Source organism: Protopterus annectens, chromosome 3.part0, assembly GCF_019279795.1.
Source record: "Protopterus annectens isolate FY-2018-M chromosome 3.part0, PAN1.0, whole genome shotgun sequence".
Taxonomy (NCBI): domain Eukaryota; kingdom Metazoa; phylum Chordata; order Ceratodontiformes; family Protopteridae; genus Protopterus; species Protopterus annectens.
In genome coordinates, this window is record NC_056731.1 from 943,068,079 (window position 1) to 943,087,905 (window position 19,827).

General features: G+C 42.9%; 1 protein-coding gene across 1 annotated transcript in view; it reads left to right on the forward strand.

The window, feature by feature from the left end:
* Window positions 1-19,827, forward strand: part of KDM1B (lysine demethylase 1B) — a 1,151,880-nt gene that overhangs the window by 276,946 nt on the left and 855,107 nt on the right. Inside the window, exon 6 of the mRNA XM_044065274.1 lies at window positions 5,038-5,154. Coding sequence (XP_043921209.1) covers window positions 5,038-5,154 — 117 coding nt within the window. The remainder of the gene's footprint in view (window positions 1-5,037; window positions 5,155-19,827) is intronic.

The window sequence follows — 19,827 nt, forward strand, 5'->3', positions numbered from 1 at the left end:
TACCATAATTTTGACATTCTTAATTCTAGGATTAAAGAAACTTTCCAACATTTGATCTTATCTATGTATTTTTGTAATGTAGGATTATTTTTCATAATTTGTTAATAGATAAGCAGTCCTGTATATTGTTATATTGTCTCATAAATGTGTCCAGGAAAATCATGGGATTTATCCCTTGTATCTTAATATGTGATATTAATGTAGTGAAGCTCGATGTGTAATAGGATTTATTAAACTAAATCAACCCCCTCCCTTATTTTATTTACAATACAGTGCGTACCTTTGAAGAGGATTTAACCTGTTCTCCTAAATAAGTTTTGTAATAAGGATTTTTCTTTAGTTTTCTTCAGGAAAGGAAATATTTTGTAAATAATTTAGTTTTCAAAATGTACCGAAATGTTTCAGAATATAGACTTTTTTTAAATGATAGCTTAAAATGTTAAATTTCTGTAATATAGACTTAGTATTGTTAAGAATGTTTTCCCACTGATTATGAATAAAGGATATATTTCCAAAACTGTAATTCCTAGAAGTGCAATTTCTTGGTTAGAAAAAGTAATGTCCATAAATGTTGTGAGCTATCCGTATTTAGTCTTATCATAGAACAATATTATTTAATTGATTTTCGATGTCTTTAAAAACAGTTTGTAACCACTTTTATGTTTTAGCTATAATACATAAATAATCCGCATAAGATTTACATAAAGGTGCAGGTAAAATTCTCATCTGTGCTTTTTGTTAAATTTTTCTACTACACCAGATATAGTAATGCTAATAAGCTACTTTGAAGAGCAGCCCTGCTTTAACTCTTTATTAATTTGTTGTATTTTTTACCAAACCATTCATTCACAAGTGATCAAATCCCTGACTAGGTGTAAATATGGTTTGTAATATCAAAATAGGATCACATACTTTAAACTTGTCAGTATATTCCGTATAGCATCATGTGCAAATGTATTATATTCTTTTGTAATATCTTGTGAAAAATTTGAGATTTTGTTGTACTATGAATGATTTCAGTTGATGACAACACCATATCTTCCATAGTTTTTCCCTTTCATACCAAAGACTCCTATGTGTAGTTTATATGGCATTATTTTATTTAATCTGTTTTGAATGATTTTAGAAAAATAAATGTAATCTGTTTTAAGTGTATATGCCTTCTATTTTAGAAGTCTTAGTTATTCCCTTTCTTATAAATAAAGCAAGTTACACATGTGAATGTTGTCACTTAAATAACCTTCAGTTAACCATTCATTTAGTATGTTCAAAAATTTGTTGTTTGCTATTGTTTGTAAAAGGTGTAAGGAATGCATCAGGACTAGGTGATGATTCATTAAATAGCAAATTTAATATACCTTAAAGTTATTGCAGTGGAATAACTGTAGAAAATATGTGTTATCTTCATCAGATAAGAGTGTTGCTGACCATTGTCTAGATTCCATGCAAAAGGATGCATGTATGGTCTCCAAACTGTTTCTATTACATTAATTTTTATTTTTAAATGTCTCTAAGTTGCCTTTATTATCTTTGATACTAAAAACTGTATTGTTATTTTATTACCTCTGCCAATGAAAGGTTAAACTTCTTGTTTTAGTACCTTTCATAATGCATCTTTTTAATGCAATAAAGTTTTTGTTATTTCAGAATTTAGAGTATACAATAATGTTTTAAAGTTATGATATAAAAGAATATGTAAGTAAAGAATCTGTATCCTTTGTAGGTATATTTTTTCTTTTGTAAAATGCATTTTCAACTTCATAAGCCTTTTGTTTTTTATTTTCATTTTAAATAATTCAGCATGAGGTCCAGGCTGTATAAAAATGTGGCACTGTAAGTTGTTGAGTCTATAAACAAATAATATTGTCTTTGCTCTCAGGTGTTGAAAGAACCTAGCCAGTTAGCTTTTTTATTAATCTGCCTTCAATTGAACATTGTGAAGTAATCCCAGTTTCAAACAGTTAAGCCACATGATCTGAAAAATTTAAATTAATTGTTTTAGAATTAAGTAATGTGACTAGAACATGCAAAATAGTCAGTTTTAGTTTTCAAATTGCCTCTTACTTGTGTATGACCTGAACCAGGTTCCAGTTGTAGATTACCTTGGTCTAGAAGATTGCAAAAACATTTAATATCATGCTTTATTTTTTTTTTTAATTTGTCCAAATCTTTTGGGTTTCTTATACCATGACAAGAATGGACCCCATTCCTTAGTCAAAGTACGATTAAGGTTCATGAAATTAGTATTGTTTCAGTCTTTGATGTCAGCCAGAAGTACTCTTTGCAGCACCCGCAATGTGCCCAGTAATGACTCCTGCAATTCATATGGAGTTACATGTATTGGCAACATATCTAAATACTCGTGTAGAATACCCATTGCTCCTACTACTATTGGAACTGTCTGGTATCTTTCTTCCACATTGCTGTCGTTTCTGCCTGCAAATCCTGATATTTTATGACTTTGTGCCTCTCTGTATGCAAGACACTGTAGTCACTGGATGTGGTGAATTCAATGATCAATGCTACTTTTGTCTTCTTTTCATGGACCACTATAACCAGTTTTCTAGCATCTCTCTTTTTAACTGTTGGTAATGAGTGATCCCATGTGATGTAGACTTCATAATTTTCCATGATGCTTTCTGGCTCATGTTTCCAGTGTTTTTCAGTCACTTTAGTATCATAATGTTTGAAGAGTCCCCAGTAGATCAGTCTTGCCACATTATTATGCCTTTCAGTATACAGTCCTTCTGCCATTAGTATGTCACAACCAGCAACAAGGTGTGCCAATGTTTCCAATTCTGTTTTACAAAGCCTACATTTGTCTGTTTCTCCCACATGTTCAATGGACTTTGTAAACCAACGTGTACGTAGCCCACTGTCTTGGGCCGCCAATATTAACCTTTCATCTCTTGGTTTGAATTCACCTCTCCTTAACCATTCCTGCATTTGATCCAGATCAACATGAGGTTCTTCCAGAAGTGTTCTATACTTGCAACTATATTTATGCATTTTCCACATTTCTGGCCTTTTCTTCTTTTTCCTGTATATTTTCTCAAATGACTGTTAAAATCTCCCATCAAATTGATAATAATGTTAACTGTAACTTGTGTTTGCAAGGTCTTAAAACATTCTTCCCTGCTTTTGATAGCAGTAGTAGCATATATACAAATTGCCTGGTATGCCAGTAATAATATCTAACAGTTTAAAATTATATTTGTACAATAAGGCAATACCACAACATATGTCAGACATGGAAGGTCCGTATAAGACTATGTCCCACAGACATTCTGCTTGTGTTTCTTTCATTTTATCTGTTTTCCTCATTTCGTTTAAAAGTATAAAATCTGCCTGAATTAGTGTACAGTAATGAGATACTGTAAGTTGGCACTTTTCTTATATAAAACAGCAAGATTTAGGTTATCCATGATACATAAGCCCTATAATCAGAAATATTAACCACACTAAGAATATGAGATGACATTTTCTTTTCATGTTTTATGCTCGCCAACAATTTCCAGTCTTACCATATGGTCTCGGCTTGGCTTGGGAGTGCCTTCTGTGTGGAGTCTGCATGTCCTCCCCACGGTTGGGTAGCGTTCGAAAGACATGCGTGCGTAAATGGATGTGCCTTAGTTGAAGGTTGGGCGTCGAGCTGGCACCTCGGTGTTTCATGAAAATCTACTGCCAATCATTAGTGGACCGGAGTTCTGCTGTGACGACCCCTTATCTGGAAAAAGCCGAAAGACAGACAACAACAACAACCATATGGAGATACCATTCCAAATCTTTCGTCATAAACATTTTTTTATTTCATGTAGTTTAGTACAACAGAGGGAAAAAAAACTCTTACATCGGCAATATTGACATCTGCAGTATGACCTGCATAATAATGCATCACTTAGGAACAATATTGGACCCAGAAGGTAATGCTACTACTGCACAAAAAGAGGTTCTCCTAGCCTCAAATCTCCAAGACTCGATTCCCTGACAGTGCTGGTATTGGACATTGTTAGGGAATCATACAGGCGCTAAGAACTCTTTCTGGGTGTTTGCCCCCTTCCCTCCTGGAGTTGATTATATTAGTCTAGGGGTTGAGAGAGGTAGGGGAGGTCTTCCCTTGCAAAAAAAATAAATACTGAAAATGGTATTTTCAGGAGATTATTTTTGGTGGGTTTTCTTTCGTTCAGGGGATTGTGATTCATCCACTTACAGTGAAAACAATCCAGAAAAGTATAATTGGCTTAGGGCTGCATTTAGAAAGAAAATATTCTGCCAGTGCACCAGTTTCAAAAGTCAGTTCTCAAAACGGTCATGTCCATCATGTATGAAGAAAATCTTTTGCAGCAATCCCTAAAGATACAGCAGTATTGTCCCTTCCTGTTAGCTATTTGTATCCGTTCCATTTTTACAAAGGTAACTTAGAGGGACATATAGGCATAAGTAAGAGTTACAGTTTAGTCTTTGAGCACATTATTTCTTTTGTTCCTTTGTTTTTTTATGTTAAATCTGTGAATCAAAAGGAATTCAAATGCTATTACTGTTGCAAGGCAAGCAGTATTTCACAAATGCGAAACTTACTAGAAGATTTAAATGGTTCCCAGAATTAGCAGTTTTTTGGTGCATTATGTTAAACACTTTGATACACTGTCTATAAACTTTGAATTGAGTCAGTCAGTCATTTGTGGCTATCATTTCATGTCTTTGGTATTGACATCTGTGTTTTTTTTAACTGCTTTTTGTAGACAGTCAAGTAAAGGTTAATTGTTATTGCAAAGTTGCATATAGAGGGCATTAAAATAGTAATACTCTTGGATATTGGTATAGTTTTCCTAATCTAACACTTCTGAAGCATTTTTTGGGCAGAACTGCTTTGGTGGGCAAAGCTAGGATAGATTTAAAACCAGGCTGATAATGCAAAATTGTTACGTATGTGTTAAAAAAAAATGTAAATAATCTTCTCAACGTTCTTACTCTGCTTTATACAGTTAGCCTCTACTTTTTCACATAGCATACTCATTTTAAAGTCTGCATTTGCAGGTGCAGTGCACAAAACCAGAATGTGGCAAATGGCGTCAGTTAACCAAAGAATTTCAGCTTACTTCAGGTTTTGCAGCATCATACCGTTGCGGGATGAAACTAAATAACATTGTAAAGGTAAGGCCTAATTTATATATGAAGCCATCTCAGTGAAAGTGGGCACTTTTACATACCTGTAATCTGAAATAATTACTGTAGATGCAATGCATACGTCAGTTAACTTGTTTTTATTGTACACCCAGTTTTGTCCTTTGTTGTGCATGTGTATAAATTAAGCCAACTGATTTCATTCTGTAACAGTGTTATACATTTTGTTACTTATTTTGCATGCACTGTTCAAAAGTTATGATGCTTTACTTGAAAGGGATTGTTCGGTTGTTCTCCTCTGACTTCTTTTTCCACGTTGTATTTGTACCTGAATTTCATTTGAAAGTTTGTGCATTTTTGTTTAGTCTAATTACTTTATCATTATACCTTGTTTATACATATCTCAAGCCATTATTTTCCCGGTATGTCCTAGCACCCATATCTTTCCTCCGAGGAATCATTTGCTTTGCTTATAGCCCTTTCCACCACCACTATTACCAGCAAACATGCTTTTATGTAATTTTTTTTTACTACCGAAGATCACCTTAATCAGACCTTCTCATGAGATACGGTATACAAAAGTCATATAATGCCTCACTTCTGTTCCCTAGAGGGGAATAAAAGTCTTAGTTGCTAGCAGTCTTTGTAACAGTTAATTATAGCATTTGTGTTCTATCTCATCTTACCTGTACCTTCTGTGGCCTGACTCTGCAAAAGTAGTAGATGTTCTTCATGTTTCACTGTTGCAGTCATCACACTTGGGTTATCTGCCTGCAGGTAGCCCTCATTCGGCCCGAATACCAGAGTCTTGGGATTTCTGCGTTGGATGCTGTCGCTTCTTCCATGACGTCAGGTTGTCAGGGGTATAAAACATGCAGGTGAAGCCATTACATTAGCTTTTCTTGCCATGTGGGGGCCTGAAGCAGAAGCAGTTCGCAAGTGACGGTCGGCCACTACCTGAAATTTTTGTTTTTCGAGTTTCAAACCTGAAATCTTCTAAAGCTAAGTACCCCATTGGGGATCCTTTTTTCTTGCTCTAACTGATGTCAGAAAAAGTTAACAATTGTCTTGCCTGTGGAAAGCAAATACCTCACAGAGATTTTCATTCTTACTGCGTCACCTGTAAGCCCAGACCACGATGTTCCTCGCTGTAAGTTTTGTGTCTTGTTTAACGCCCGAACTATTCATCGTCAGGCTATCTTTGTCACTAAATTCTTTCACTGTCATTCTCCATATTCCGAAATGACTTTGGTAAGCCATCCAATTACCAATCTTCCAAAAAAAATGTAAGGATAAAGAGAGAGAGACAGACAGCATAGGTCCAAAACTGCCAACGACGCTTCCGTTAAGCTAGTCACCAGTCCGCCGGTACTCAGTGAGGTGCCTTCACAGCCCCTGATGCCCGCTTCTACAGATTTGCAGGCCTCTAATGAGACCCATTTGGAGTCCAGTATGCCACGAGATGCTTCTTTAACTATGAAACCTGCGGATATCTCTACCTGGGATGGGTCCGCGTTCGGAGCCGCTATGCAGGCACCGGCTTCTGAGAGTGTATTCAGACCCTCTGATATTTGTGTTAAACTGACTACTTTGTTTTTACTAAAACTGCTGAGTTTCTCAGGCCCAGAGTTCGCACTACGCCTAGAAAACTGATGACCAAAGCGCATGCTCAAGCTCCCATGCCACAGAAACAGATGCTTAGAATGTCTGAAGACCTTATAACTTTAATTAGGGGAAGCCAGCATTCCCCCTCTAAAAGCCAAAAAATTAATTTTCCTTCTGATTCTACAGACCGTGAGTATGAAGACTGATCCCTCTGCCCTTATCTACCTATGAGGATTCAGATGCAGAGGATTCCATTCCCTCTGCCTCCCCTCCAGAGGACTTGTCTTTTGGTAAAACCTTGCATACCTTAAGAGAGCATTTCCGCTGGGAATGCCAGGACCACCCAAAGTCCAAAAAGAGACTCTGAGAATTTTTAGACTTGCCTCAGCACAGGCCTCTAGCTATACTTCCTGTCCTGGATATTGTAGATGATGGCTTCATGGAGTCCAGTCTTGCCTCTTGCCCCTGATACTTTACCACCAACTCCTAGAAAGCCTGACTGGTACTACAGAGTACCTGACACACACAAATTTCTCTTTAAGAATCCCACTGTGGATCCAGAGACCATTTCTCAGGGACCTAAAGGTATTAAGGCTACTACAGCCAAAAACCCTACTCCTTCGGACAGGGATTCTAGAGATTTAGACGGATGGGGTAAGAAGGTTTATACCTCTGCAACTCTTGCCATCAGGGCTTTAAATTGCCAGTTTCACATGTTGAAGTACCAGCAGCATTTTATGGAACTAATTAAACAAAAAATGTTGATTCCAGACTGTGCAGAAAATAAAGATTTACAAGAGTTAATGCATTCTGCAAACCAAGTTAGTAAGCATACTTTGCAGTGTGGTTTTGATGCCTTAGAAGCATCTTGCAGGGCTGCTGTCACTGGGTCTGTACTGAGAAGGCATGCTTGGCTGAAGGAAGAAATCTTGCCAGACCATGTCAAAGCAAAATTACTAGATGCTCCATTAAACCAGGAACATTTGTTTGGCACAAAAGCAGAAGAAGTTCTTAAAAAGATGGAGAAAAAGCTAAATCTATGCAAACTGTTAAAGATTTCTTACAGGTATAGCCACCTAGATTCAGTAGGCATTGGCCTTCTAAAAACTGGTCCTTTACAGTCCCTCCCAGACCTTCTCAGTCCAAACCTAGGGGCAACACACCACCAAGACTACAGTCTCAGTATATGTAGAGATCTAAACAATGGAGTGCTCCCACCTCAAAACAGGGAGGGGTAAGCCACCCCCTTATGGAAAAAGTTCACAATGACCTGTCTGTTATCCTTCCCAGCCATGCCCAAGTACTTGCACCCCTAGGAGGAAAACTTGCCCTGCATGCAAAAAACTGGATGTACATTACCCAGGACCGATGGGTCCTAAACATTGTATCCCAGGGATACAGATTCTACTTCCACTCACTGCCAACCCCCCAAGCAGGTTGCCAGACCTTCCTCCAAACCAGTAGGCAGAGGCTCAAAAGCAAGTACTTCCTCTTCTCAGTATCAGGGATATTCAACCTGTTCCAATAGAGAAAATGGTACAGGGTTTCTACTCCAGACTGTTCCTGGTGCCCAGAAAAGAAGGCTCCAGGTGCCCTATCCTGGATCTGTCCATCCTCAACACCTTCCTGGTGGTCCCAAAATTCAAAATGCTTACACTACTACAGCTGCTTCCTATACTAGCCAAGGACTCCTGGCTAGTCACCCTAGACTTAAAAGAAGCTTATTTGCACATCCCCATAAGGGAATCTTGCAGGAAATATCTACATTTCAGGGCAGGCTGTATGCACCATCAGTTCTCTGCACTTCCCTTTGGCTTATCTACTGCGCCCAGGGTATTCACAAAGTGCCTGGCCCCAGCCATTGCATACTGCAGGCAGAGAAATATTCAAATTTATCCATATTTGGATGATTGCCTGATTCAGGTGGGCAGTCAGGAATTGCTACTCCAGCACCTGGCATTTGTAAAGAGACTACTAACTTCTCTGGGGTACACCATCAATGAAAAGAAATCACATCTGGTGCCCAGCCAAAAGATTGTATTCCTGGGAGCAAGCTTGGACACAACTTCCCAGATGACATTCCTCACTCCAGAAAAGCAGGTTTATTTGAAAAACTACTTCAAACTAATGGCCACCAAAACCCAGCTATCTGCAAGAAAAATGCTGCAAGCCCTAGGGCAGAGTTCCTTTGGTGAGCAGGGGCTTGCAACCACAAGACTCCCTTTCACTCAACCCCCCGCCGGCCAAACCCCAACAACAAACGTATCAGACTATGCATGGGGGGCTCATTTGGCAGGCAAATGCATTCAAGGCAAATGGAGCCCAGGACAAATTCACCTGCATATCAATCAAAAAGAAATGTTAGCTGTACGGAATGCTCTGACAGCCTTCAAATACCGTATCCTTCCAGGACAACTTTTGATAAAGACAGACAACACCACAGTTATGTGGTACATAAACAAGAAGGGGGGAACTCATTCCTACCCACTCTGCAGATTAGCCATGGCCCTGTGGAACACAGCCTTGAGCTGCCAAGTGCACCTGCAAGCTCAGTTCCTGCTAGGCAAACAAAATTCACTGGCAGACAACTTAAGCAGAAATCTACTGGACCCACATGAGTGGAAACTGGAACCCAACTCATTCAAACTTCTAACCCACAGGTGGGGGACACCAGAGGTGGACCTCTTTCTCTCCCCCCAAAACCATCAGTTGAGCAAATTTTGCACCAGAAATCCCCACAGCCAAGTATGGAAAATGGATGCCCTATCCTTCCCATGGGAAAACCTCTCAATTTATGTCTTTCCCCCTCTGCCCTTCCTCTCAAAAAGTACTACTCAAGATCAAACAGGACAGACCAAGGACAATCCTTATTGCACCAGACTGGCAACGCCAGCACTGGTACCCACTCCTATGCAGTCTGACAGCAGTGCCACCCTGACACCTACATCAGACCTCCCCCCTGCTGTCCCAGCAGGAGGGACAGATTGTGCATCCTCAGCTGCAAAACCTGACCCTGGCAGCCTGGCTTATTCCCTGAATACACCACCAGCAACCCTAAGCAAACAGGTGCTGGACATCATCCTTGAGGCCAGAAGGTCTAGTACTAGGAAATCCTATTCAGAAAAGTGGAAAAGATACTGTTCTTGGAGCCAGTCTCAAAGAAAAGACACAGCTGTGCCCGCCTTACCTCAAATCCTAGATTACCTAGCTGAGCTGCTCCACAAAGACCTATCCTTCTCATCAATTAAGATTCTTGCCTCGGCCATCTCAGCTCATTACAACACTGAGCCACCTCTCTTTTCCTCACCCCTGGACAAACAGTTCCTGAGTGGAGCTCACAGTTTAAGATCCCCCCCCCCCCCGAGGAGAGCTCCCACCCCTGCCTGGGACCTTAACGTTGTGCTAGAGAAGTTCACACTTCCTCCTTTTGAGCCTGCTGCATCAGCAGAGTTAAAATTCCTCTCTTGTAAAACAGCCTTACTTCTAGCCATCACTTCAGCAAGAAGGGTGTCTGAGTTACAGGCACTGATGGCTGCGGAACCCTTCATTATTTTCCATGCTGACAGGGTTTCCCTTAGGACTAACCCATCATTTATGCCCAAGGTGGTATCCAGTGTGGCTTTAAACCAATCCATCCATTTACCAACCTTTTTCCCTAATCCTCAGAACAAAGGGGAAAGGATCCTGCACTCTTTGGATGTGCACAGACAACTCAGGTTCTACCTTGACAGGACTAAGCCTTTCAGAAAATCTGACCAGCTGCTAGTCAGCTTTGCTACAGGGGCAGAGGGCAAGGCCATTTCAAAGCAAACCATTTCCAGATGGATAGCACACTGCATCCATTTCTGCTACAAACACCATGGAAAACCTACCCCAGAGGGGATCAAAACTCATTCCACTAGGGCTACCTCAACCTCTACAGCATTTCTCAGGGGAGTCCCTGCCAAGGACATCCTGGAAGCTGCAACCTGGAGTTCTGTACACACCTTCACCAAGCATTGCCACTTACCTGTCTTTTCTAAGTTCAGAGCTGGATTTGCCACAGCAGTCTTATAAGGCCTGCTAGCCAGCCCTAACACTTCTTGACTGCCTCCGCCCTTCCTCAGCTTTGAGAATCAAACCAAGTGTGATGACTGCAACAGTGAAACACGAACATAATACAGTTGTGTACACTTACCATAAATGTTGATGTTTGATTTGAGTGTGTTCACTGTTGCAGTCCTGGTTACCCTCTCTCCAGACCCCTGACTTCTCTATGCTTTCTATCTATCCTCTTTTTGGCCATATCTTATGGCAGGGGTATTTACGTTTTACTGGAGGTGTTCCTCACCATGTAATTGCTTCCGATTTTGGAGGCTCCTGACATCTGGGGCAACAAAAACTGATGTAATGGCATCGGCATGTTTTATACCCCTGACGACCTGACAGCATCTAATGCAGAAATCCCAAGACTCTGGTCTTCAGGCCAACTGAGGGCTACCTGCAGGCAGATAACCCAAGTGTGATGACTGCAACAGTGAATATACTCAAACATCTACATTTATGATGTGTACACAACTGTACTTTCCTTCCTTCCTTATACAGATCAATGCAGGATTGTAGGATTGCACTAGAGACACCTGACAGGCATAGGCATGTTTCAACTCCCTTTTTATAGCCCACATTGTGCATTCTTTTCAAATCTTGCTGTTCTTGAGTGTTGCATCTCTCCCATTTACCTGAATAAAATGTTAACTGTACAACTAGTTAATTTCAGTTGTCAGTGTCTCTATTATTTTGGTAGAAAGAAGTTAATTTTTCTAGTGTCCATTTGTTAGTGCTGTCTAAATCTATCAATAAATGTAATTGTGGGAGACAAATAACTCATGACGATTTGTTTGTAGTGTGTGTTTTGCTGAGGTCCTGACCATAATATTTTAGAAAGTACAAATATGTGAATAAAATCAAGAAACAAAATGAGTTAACTATTTTCTCACCAAAAGAGACTTTTGATCTTTAAAGAAATATTATAAGAAATATGAAGTTCAGTCTGAGAAACTGGATTAAATTAAGAAACTTAATTCAGATGAGAGCAGAATACAAACAGAAACTGGTGTGTTCTCTTCTCAAGAGGCCATTGCATCTGCTTTGCAAAGTCCCCAGTGACAGGAAAAATAAACCGCTTCTCGTGATTGCAGAAAAGTCCTGTCAAAACATAAATTTGAGCAGATGTCCTACATCAGTACCTGCTAGCAAGGTATGGATGGTAGTTTTGCCAGAGATCATATTAGAAGTTTAAGGGACTAGGACTCTGGTTTCTCTGGAGGAATTTTAGAAGCTTGAGTCCCAAGTTTCTATGGCAGAGAAGCCTGAAATTTTGTAGTCAGCTCAGTGGAATGCAGTGGGTCTGTCTAGATCAGGAAAGAACTCGGAACCCTTCTCCTTTACATGTTGAAGAGAATACATTTAAATTTTAGCAGTAATTTCCACAGTACGTTGTTCCTAAACTTTAGGGTACAGACTCACAATCTTTAGGTTGTCACCGTAGGATGCAGATTTAATGAGACTTTTAAGATAATTGCTGAAAATTATGACTGACCTTCCTCTGTGCCCTTCCTAAAAGGAGGTTAGCAGAAATGTTTAAGGTTCCAGAAACAGTGCTTCTACAGGTGGCCAAGGTGAAATTCCTTGTTAACCACAGTAAAAGGCAAATAAATCATAACATCAAATGCTGTTCCCCATAGGAAATTTGACAGTGATTCACTTTTTTTGCAAGATTTCTTCTTCGAGTTGGTTCGATTGTGGAGTTGGTATATGCAAGTTTGGGAGGTGCAGAGGAGTTTGTCCCCTCTGCAAAAAATGCTTAATTTTTTTTTCGCCTACATTTTGAAGGGTTAAGGTGGAAACCAGCCACCCTTAGAAATGGAATTAATGGAAAATCTTATTAAAGTAAACAACAGATGTTATGTGGTCCTATCTCGCCTACATTCTTTACTCACGAGTTCGGAGCTGAGAATCGGCTCCGACTCGGCTCCGACTCGGCCAACTATTTCTCTAGCATGAAGTCTCTAATTGGCTGGGCTAACCTGGTATCCCAAGATGCACCTCGCCCTAGCCCCAGATCTCGTTTGCCGCTCGTAGAGTTTAGGACATGGTCTCGCTTGGCTGTGGCTAAGTACCCTTTCAAATACTTTTTCTAAGTATTTTAGCAGTCTGTTGTCTTGTAAAAGCTATTTTAATAGCTAGTCTTCTCTTTTTGGCAAGTTTAATTGTGAGCATTTGTGAGTAGTGTGTTTTTTGTGGTATCCCTGTGTTTCGCGGGCAAGGCCCGTTTAAGTTAGAGGACTTAGTCCTCTCCAGTGTTGTTCCCTTGTGTAAAACTGTGCTGGATTTGCTCTTGTTGGTAGTTAGTTTCCTTCCAAAGAAACGTTTAATTTAGAGTTTCCTTGGCCGTTAGTGTTATTTGGTTTTTCCCACCTTCCTCTTGTGTCTGTCGCTGTCGGTTGAGAGTGTGCGGTTATTTACCATGTCTAAAGAGCAGAAAGAACATAAACCCTCCGGGTTTAAAAAGTGTACGAAATGTGGCTCCAAAATGTCCATTACAGATGGGCATTCCATCTGTGTTTATTGTCTTGGTGCTATTCACCTGCAAGAGTCCTGCAGTTTTTGCCACGTTTTTAGCCCTAGGGTACTGCAGGAAAGAAAAAAATAAGCTGATTTTGAAGGGCCTGATTAAGCCCTCCTTTGAGGCGGCCTTAGATTCTTCTTCTTCTAGTGCTAAGTCTAAGCCTTCTAAAGCCAAGAAAAGATCTCCAGCTCTGTCTGCCTTCTCGGAGCCGCTTGAGAAGGTTTCAAAAGTGGTTACTGTCTCCTCGGCTCCATTATCCTTGGGGCCGCAGGAGAAAGTTTCGATAATGGATACTTCCTCCTTGGCTCCATTGTCCTCTGGGCCGCAGGAGAAGGTTTCGAAAATGGATACTACCTCCTCAGCTCCATTGTCCTCGGGGCCGCAGGAGGTATCTGTTGTACTGGAGTCGACCTCGGCTCCGATATTATTGGAGCCTATTCGGAGCCGGTCACCCAGTGTCAGGCATGACTCTCCAGGTAGGAGATCCTGATCTCCTTCTATTTCAACCAAATCCTCTAGGCTGTCTGCTTTGGATGTGGATAGGGTGGTCCAGAGGCTCCTGCAGTCACCGGTGTTAGCAAAACTGTTCTCGGCTCTGACCCAGTCGGCTCTGGAGCCAGTCCCTATCCTGGTACCAATGATTCCTCCTCCAAGCACCCATGTGTCGGAGCCAGAGTGCTCCGCGCCGAGTGATATTCTCGTGTCGGCTCCGATACCCCCATGTGAGCTTATCAGAGCCGGCATCGGCTCCAACCATTTCGGGTCCATCCCCTGGTTTTGGTACTCGGGTTTCCTCAGTCAGAACTGAGGGGGATACCTCGGGACTCCTGTCGGTTCTGAGCCTCCCTCTCAGTGCATCGGCTCGGAGAATCTCGACTCTGGTCATAGTCTCAGAGACGGGGTCTATCCTCAGATTCGGGGGGACCTGCCTTCGAGGCCATGAGGAGCGCACTGGCCAGATAGTCAGTTACATCACCTGGATCGGTCACTCCGTCCCCCTACACCCCGGCTAGAGCCTCTGATGCCCCCTGTCCATGGATGGCGGAGCCCGAAGGTCTGGGGATACCCCCTTGAGTGGTCCCCTACTTTCTGAGGGCCCCTCAGAGTTGGTGCCTGAGGAGCCCCCTAGAAAGAAGTTGTGCAAGAGGAAGCACATAGACTCCCAGGACGAGTCCCTCAATTCCGATACCGACCTCGAGGAGTCAGAGGGGTCCCCCAAGTCGTCCTCCGATGACGTCTCTTTCTCTGACATCCTGGAGATTTTGAGGCAGAGAGGCGACTGGCCTTCCAAGACCCCCTCTGAGGAGGAGTCAGTATTCCTCAAGGCCTTCGGAGCTCAACCCTCTGCCTCCTGGGTGTCCACCCTTCGATGAACTCCTGGATTTGATTTGTCGAAGGGTGTGGGAGAACCCTGATTCCGTGGAACCAGTGCCCAGACGTCCAAATAAGTTCCTTTCTGCTCTCCCGGGGAAAGAGTTCCTGACCAAAGGGGTTTCAGTAGATGCCTTGGTGGTGGCGGCAGCCACTCAGCAGGAAGTTGCAAAGGCTTCTTCTTCCATCCTCTTAACAAGGAGTCCAGGAGTATGGACCGGTATGGGAAGCGTACCCTGTCTTCGGCGACTTTTACCTTGCAGTCGCTGAATTACCTTTGTCATTTCACTAGGCTCCAAAGAGATCTCCTTAAGGAGCTAGGAGATACTCTGACGGGTAACATGCCTGAGGCGGTAGCACAGACTGTTAACACCCAGTTGTCTACCCTTGGTTCCATTGTCAACTTGTCCATGAGGCTCATATCTTATGCAGCCGAAGGGGCGAGTAGGGCAGCTAGCTCAGGTATAGCTCTCAGAAGGCAAGCCTGGATGCACCTGTGTCATTTCATGGAGGCCTTTAAGTCTTCCTTCACTGACGCCCCCTTTGATGGGTCCTCTCTCTTCAGGACCAAAGTGAAAGACACCCTCACCAGATGCGAACAGGAGGGAAAGACCCTATCTGCCGTAGGGGCCCGTTTCTGTCTCCCTTCTAGGCCTTACCCCAAGGCTCAGAGAGGAGGGGAAAATGTGGTTCAAGAAATCTCAGAGGTCCTTCCCTGCAGCTCAAGGTGAGTCCCCCTCCAGAGGCAGAAGAGGGGGAAATTATTCTTTAAGACACTGTCCTAGAGGCAGAGGAGGCCCCCACAACTCGGGAGACCGCGATTCCTTTCACGGATCTTCCTTTCAGCATTCCTGAGGCATTGCCTGACTGTGCTGTTCCGGAGCCAGTCGGGGGGCTGAATTTCGTTGCACCCAGAAACCTGGGAAAGCATCACTCAGGATTGTTGGGTGCTTCAAATAGTTACCGGAGGTTACACTATCCCCTTTTTATCAACACCCCCACCAGTCAGAAGAATCCCGGACGTCCCACCCAGTCAACGGGATCAAGCAGCACTAGAAGTTGCAAAGCTGCTAGAAAAAGGAGTCATCCAACCAGTCCCCTCAGACCATATCGGATCAGGAACTTACTCAAGACTCTTTTTGGTGCCGAAAAGAACAGGGGACATGAGACCCATTCTGGATCTCAGTCAACTGAATCACTACGTTCTGAAGTCCAAGTTCCGAATGGTCACGCTTCAGTCCATTTTTCCATTGCTGGAAAAAGGAGTATGGATGTGCTCCATCGATCTCAAGGATGGCTACTACCACATCAAAATGGACAAGGCATCCAGGAGTCACTTACGCTTCCGGCTGGGAGCCAGTCACTTCCAGTTTTGTGCCCTGCCCTTTGGTCTCACCACAGCCCCCAGGGTGTTTACCAAGTGTTTGGCAGTGGTGACAGCTCACCTGAGATGTCAGGGATTCCAGGTGTTTCCGTATCTGGATGACTGGCTTCTCACCGCCCCCACCAGGCATCTCCTCATTCAAGCCAGGGAGACTACCATTACACTTTGTCAACAACTAGGAATTACCTTGAACTGGGAAAAGTCTTCCCTGCTGCCCTCACAGCGTGTTGTTTTTATAGGCGCAGAGCTAGACTCTATTCAAATCCGGGCCTTTCTGCCACAAGAGAGAATAAGAGTGCTGCAGTCTCAGATCCATGCACTGTTGCCCCTCAGAAGAGTTCAAGCCAAGTTAGTTCTCCAGCTTTTGGGTTCCATGGCCACCACCATCATGCTGGTGCCTCTGACCAGGTTACACATGCGGATCCTACAATGGCTCCTTTCGGTCCAATGGTCGTTTCAGAAACTTCCTCTTTCCCATTTGATACTTCTCACGGAACGGTGCAAACAGGACCTCTGCTGGTGGCTACGTTCCGCCAATCTGGACAAAGGAAGGAGCTTGATTCCTATGTCTCGAGTGGCCACTGTGACCACGGACGCCTCCCAGATGGGGGGGGGCATTATCTTGGCAGGACGGTCCAAGGCACGTGGCAAGATCACGAGGTACACCTGCACATCAATGTTCTGGAGATGAGAGCGGTGTTTCTAGCGTTGCGAGCACTCCAAAACTCTCTTCCTCTGGAAACGATTGCAATTCACTTGGACAGCATGTCCGTGGTGTGGTACCTGAACAAGCAGGGGGGAACCAAATCTTATACCCTCTGCAGAGAGGCCATGCGAGTGTGGCATTGGGCAGTATCTTCCCAACGGTTTTTAGTAGCAACGCACATTCTGGGAAAGTCCAATGTGATAGCGGACAGGCTGAGCAGAGCTATTCTGATGCCTTACGAGTGGTCCCTGAACAACCGAGTGGCGGTTCAAATTTTCAACAGGTGGGGTCAGCCTTGCTGCGATCTCTTCGCCAGTCCCCTCAATGCCAAATGCAGCGAGTACTTCACACTGATCCCCCCACAGGGGGAGTCACCCAGGGATGCTCTAGTCCACGATTGGACCCTTGGTCTGGTCTATGCTTTTCCTCCGTTTCCTCTGTTACCAAGAGTGATTCAGAAAGCCATATCCTTGGGAAGCAGGATGATTCTTATTGCTCCACACTGGCCTCGACAAGTATGGTTCCCCTTTCCTCATCAGTATGCAGTGGACGGTCCTTGGACTCTGGACCCAGTGCCAGACCTCCTGATTCACATGTCAGGACAGCTCCATCCCTCCCTGCGAACCCTCAGGTTGGCAGCCTGGCTGCTCCACTTCCATCACTAGTTAGACAACATTCCTTTTCACCTGAAGTGGTACACATCTTGTCTTCGTCTCATAAGTCTTCCACCAGAAGGATTTATTCCAGCAAATGGAAGAGATTCTCCATTTGGACTCAGGCCCAAGGTTTGGATCCCTTCACAGCCCCAATTCCTTCTGTCTTAGATTTTTTAGCCATGCTTTTCCGTTAGGGCTCCATGCCCGCTACCATTAAGGTGCAGATGGCTGCAATTTCCAATTTTCATACATCTTATGAGCCCACTCTTATGGGCTATAAACTCTGTAAGGCCTTCTTGAAAGGCGCTTGGTTACTTCGCCCTCCTGTTTCAGAACCTGTCATGCCATGGGATCTAAACCTTGTGCTACAAGCCATCACTTCACCGCCCTTTGAACCAGCTGCCACCTGTGAATTGAAATTCTTATCTTGGAAGACAGCATTTCTAATAGCCATTACATCGGCCAGAAGAGTATCAGAACTTCAAGCTCTGTCCATTAAACCTCTGTATTTGACCTTTCATAAGGACAGAGTTTCCCTGAGACTTAACCCGTCCTTCCTTCCAAAGGTGTCATCCACTGTTAATCTCCATCAATCTCTTGAGTTACCAGTGTTCTTTCCAAACTTTTCCAATAAAGCAGAGTTCAGGTTCCATCAAGTTGGATGTGCACAGACAACTGAGGTTCTATTTACACAGGACTAAGCATGTTAGGAAGTCTGATCAGCTGTTTGTGTCCTTTTCAGAGAACAGAGCAGGTTGTCCTATTTCCAAGTGCACAATTTCTAAATGGATCAAAGATTGTATTTCCTTTATCTGCTCGTCAACAGGCAGAAATTTACCTTTTCCCATCAAAGCTCACTCTACCAGGGCAATGTCTACATCAATAGCTTACCATGCCAGGCTTTCATTGAATAATATTTGTGCTGCGGCCACCTGGGCTTGTCCTCACACCTTTATTACTCATTACAAGCTGGACATGGCTTCTAGGGGCCGGGCTTCGTTTGGTTCCATGGTTCTCAGGAGTATCTTCCTGTGAGCCTCCCAGGATAGAGGTGCTGGGAACGCTGTCCCGTGAGTAAAGAATGTAGGCGAGATAGGACTTCATAACATCAGTTAGTTATGTAGACACCATAACGATCCATGTATGTGGTCCATCTCGCCTACATTCTTGCGTACCCTCCCACCTGCCCCCTTCCTAAAGGATTTGGAGGAATATCGGCTGTGTGAACCCTTCAAGGTCAGTGTTTTTTTTCTTTCCTTTTGGCTGGAATTCCTTCCAGTGTTGGTTGTGTATGGGTTATGATTGGTATGGTTGCAAACAAGATCTGGGGCTAGGGCGAGGTGCATCTTGGGATACCGGGTTAGCCCAGCCAATTAGAGACTTCGTGCTAGAGAAATAGTTGGCCGAGTCGGAGCCGATTCTCTGCTCTGAACCCGTGAGTAAAGAATGTAGGCGAGATGGACCACATACATCGATCATTATGGTGAGTACATAACTAATTGTTCACAAGGGACCTCAAAGCACTTCATAAATTAAGAGGAAAAGCTTGGCAGAAGTAGAAACTCCTCCGTTCCCTAAAAACAGGGAGTGATTTACTACCCTAAGAAACTTGCTCAAAGAAGTGACAACGGGATCAAGACTGAAGTCTTCCAGTCCAGTCACGGCTCACCAGTTTATAGTCTAAAACAGTTGGAACCTTTTTAGCTGCATCACAAGCTGATCTCCAAATAAAATCCCACTTCAGGAAGGTATTGTCCTACATCAGCAGCCAATCTGGCAACTCTTTACCTAAACAGTTATCAACTCCCCTGAAACCACTCAGCAAATCACTTGCCTGAGCCCCCCATACTCTCCAGATTCATTAAAAAAACATTTTCAACAGATATTGATGAAATGCCCTTAGGTGTACCCACAGATACAGATAATGTACTGCCTTGGTTTGCTTTATTAAACAAAGAGCATTTTCTTCTCACCTTGAATCACCTATATATCCTGTGCCCCTCTTCAAATACTGTATCATCTCTAAGAAAATAGGCTGTACCAAAACCTATAGCCAAACTACCCAAACCTAAAACACCAAATACTTTAAATCTGTAGCAGTACTACCAACCCTGATAGTCACAAAAATAATTTTCTTACATCTTACTGACTGCATTCAAAATACAGCATTCTTCATGCAAATATGGTGTGGTCAGCCTACAATATCATGACAACTTTTATGTATACAGTAGCATGTGACATACTTAACATGGCAAAAGGACTTTTGACAATATCAGTTTTCAGTGACATGAGAAAAACTCATTCACTGTACCTGTCGCTCCTTTTTCTGTACAGGGGATCAACCTTCACTTCCACTCATGGTTCACAGACTTTT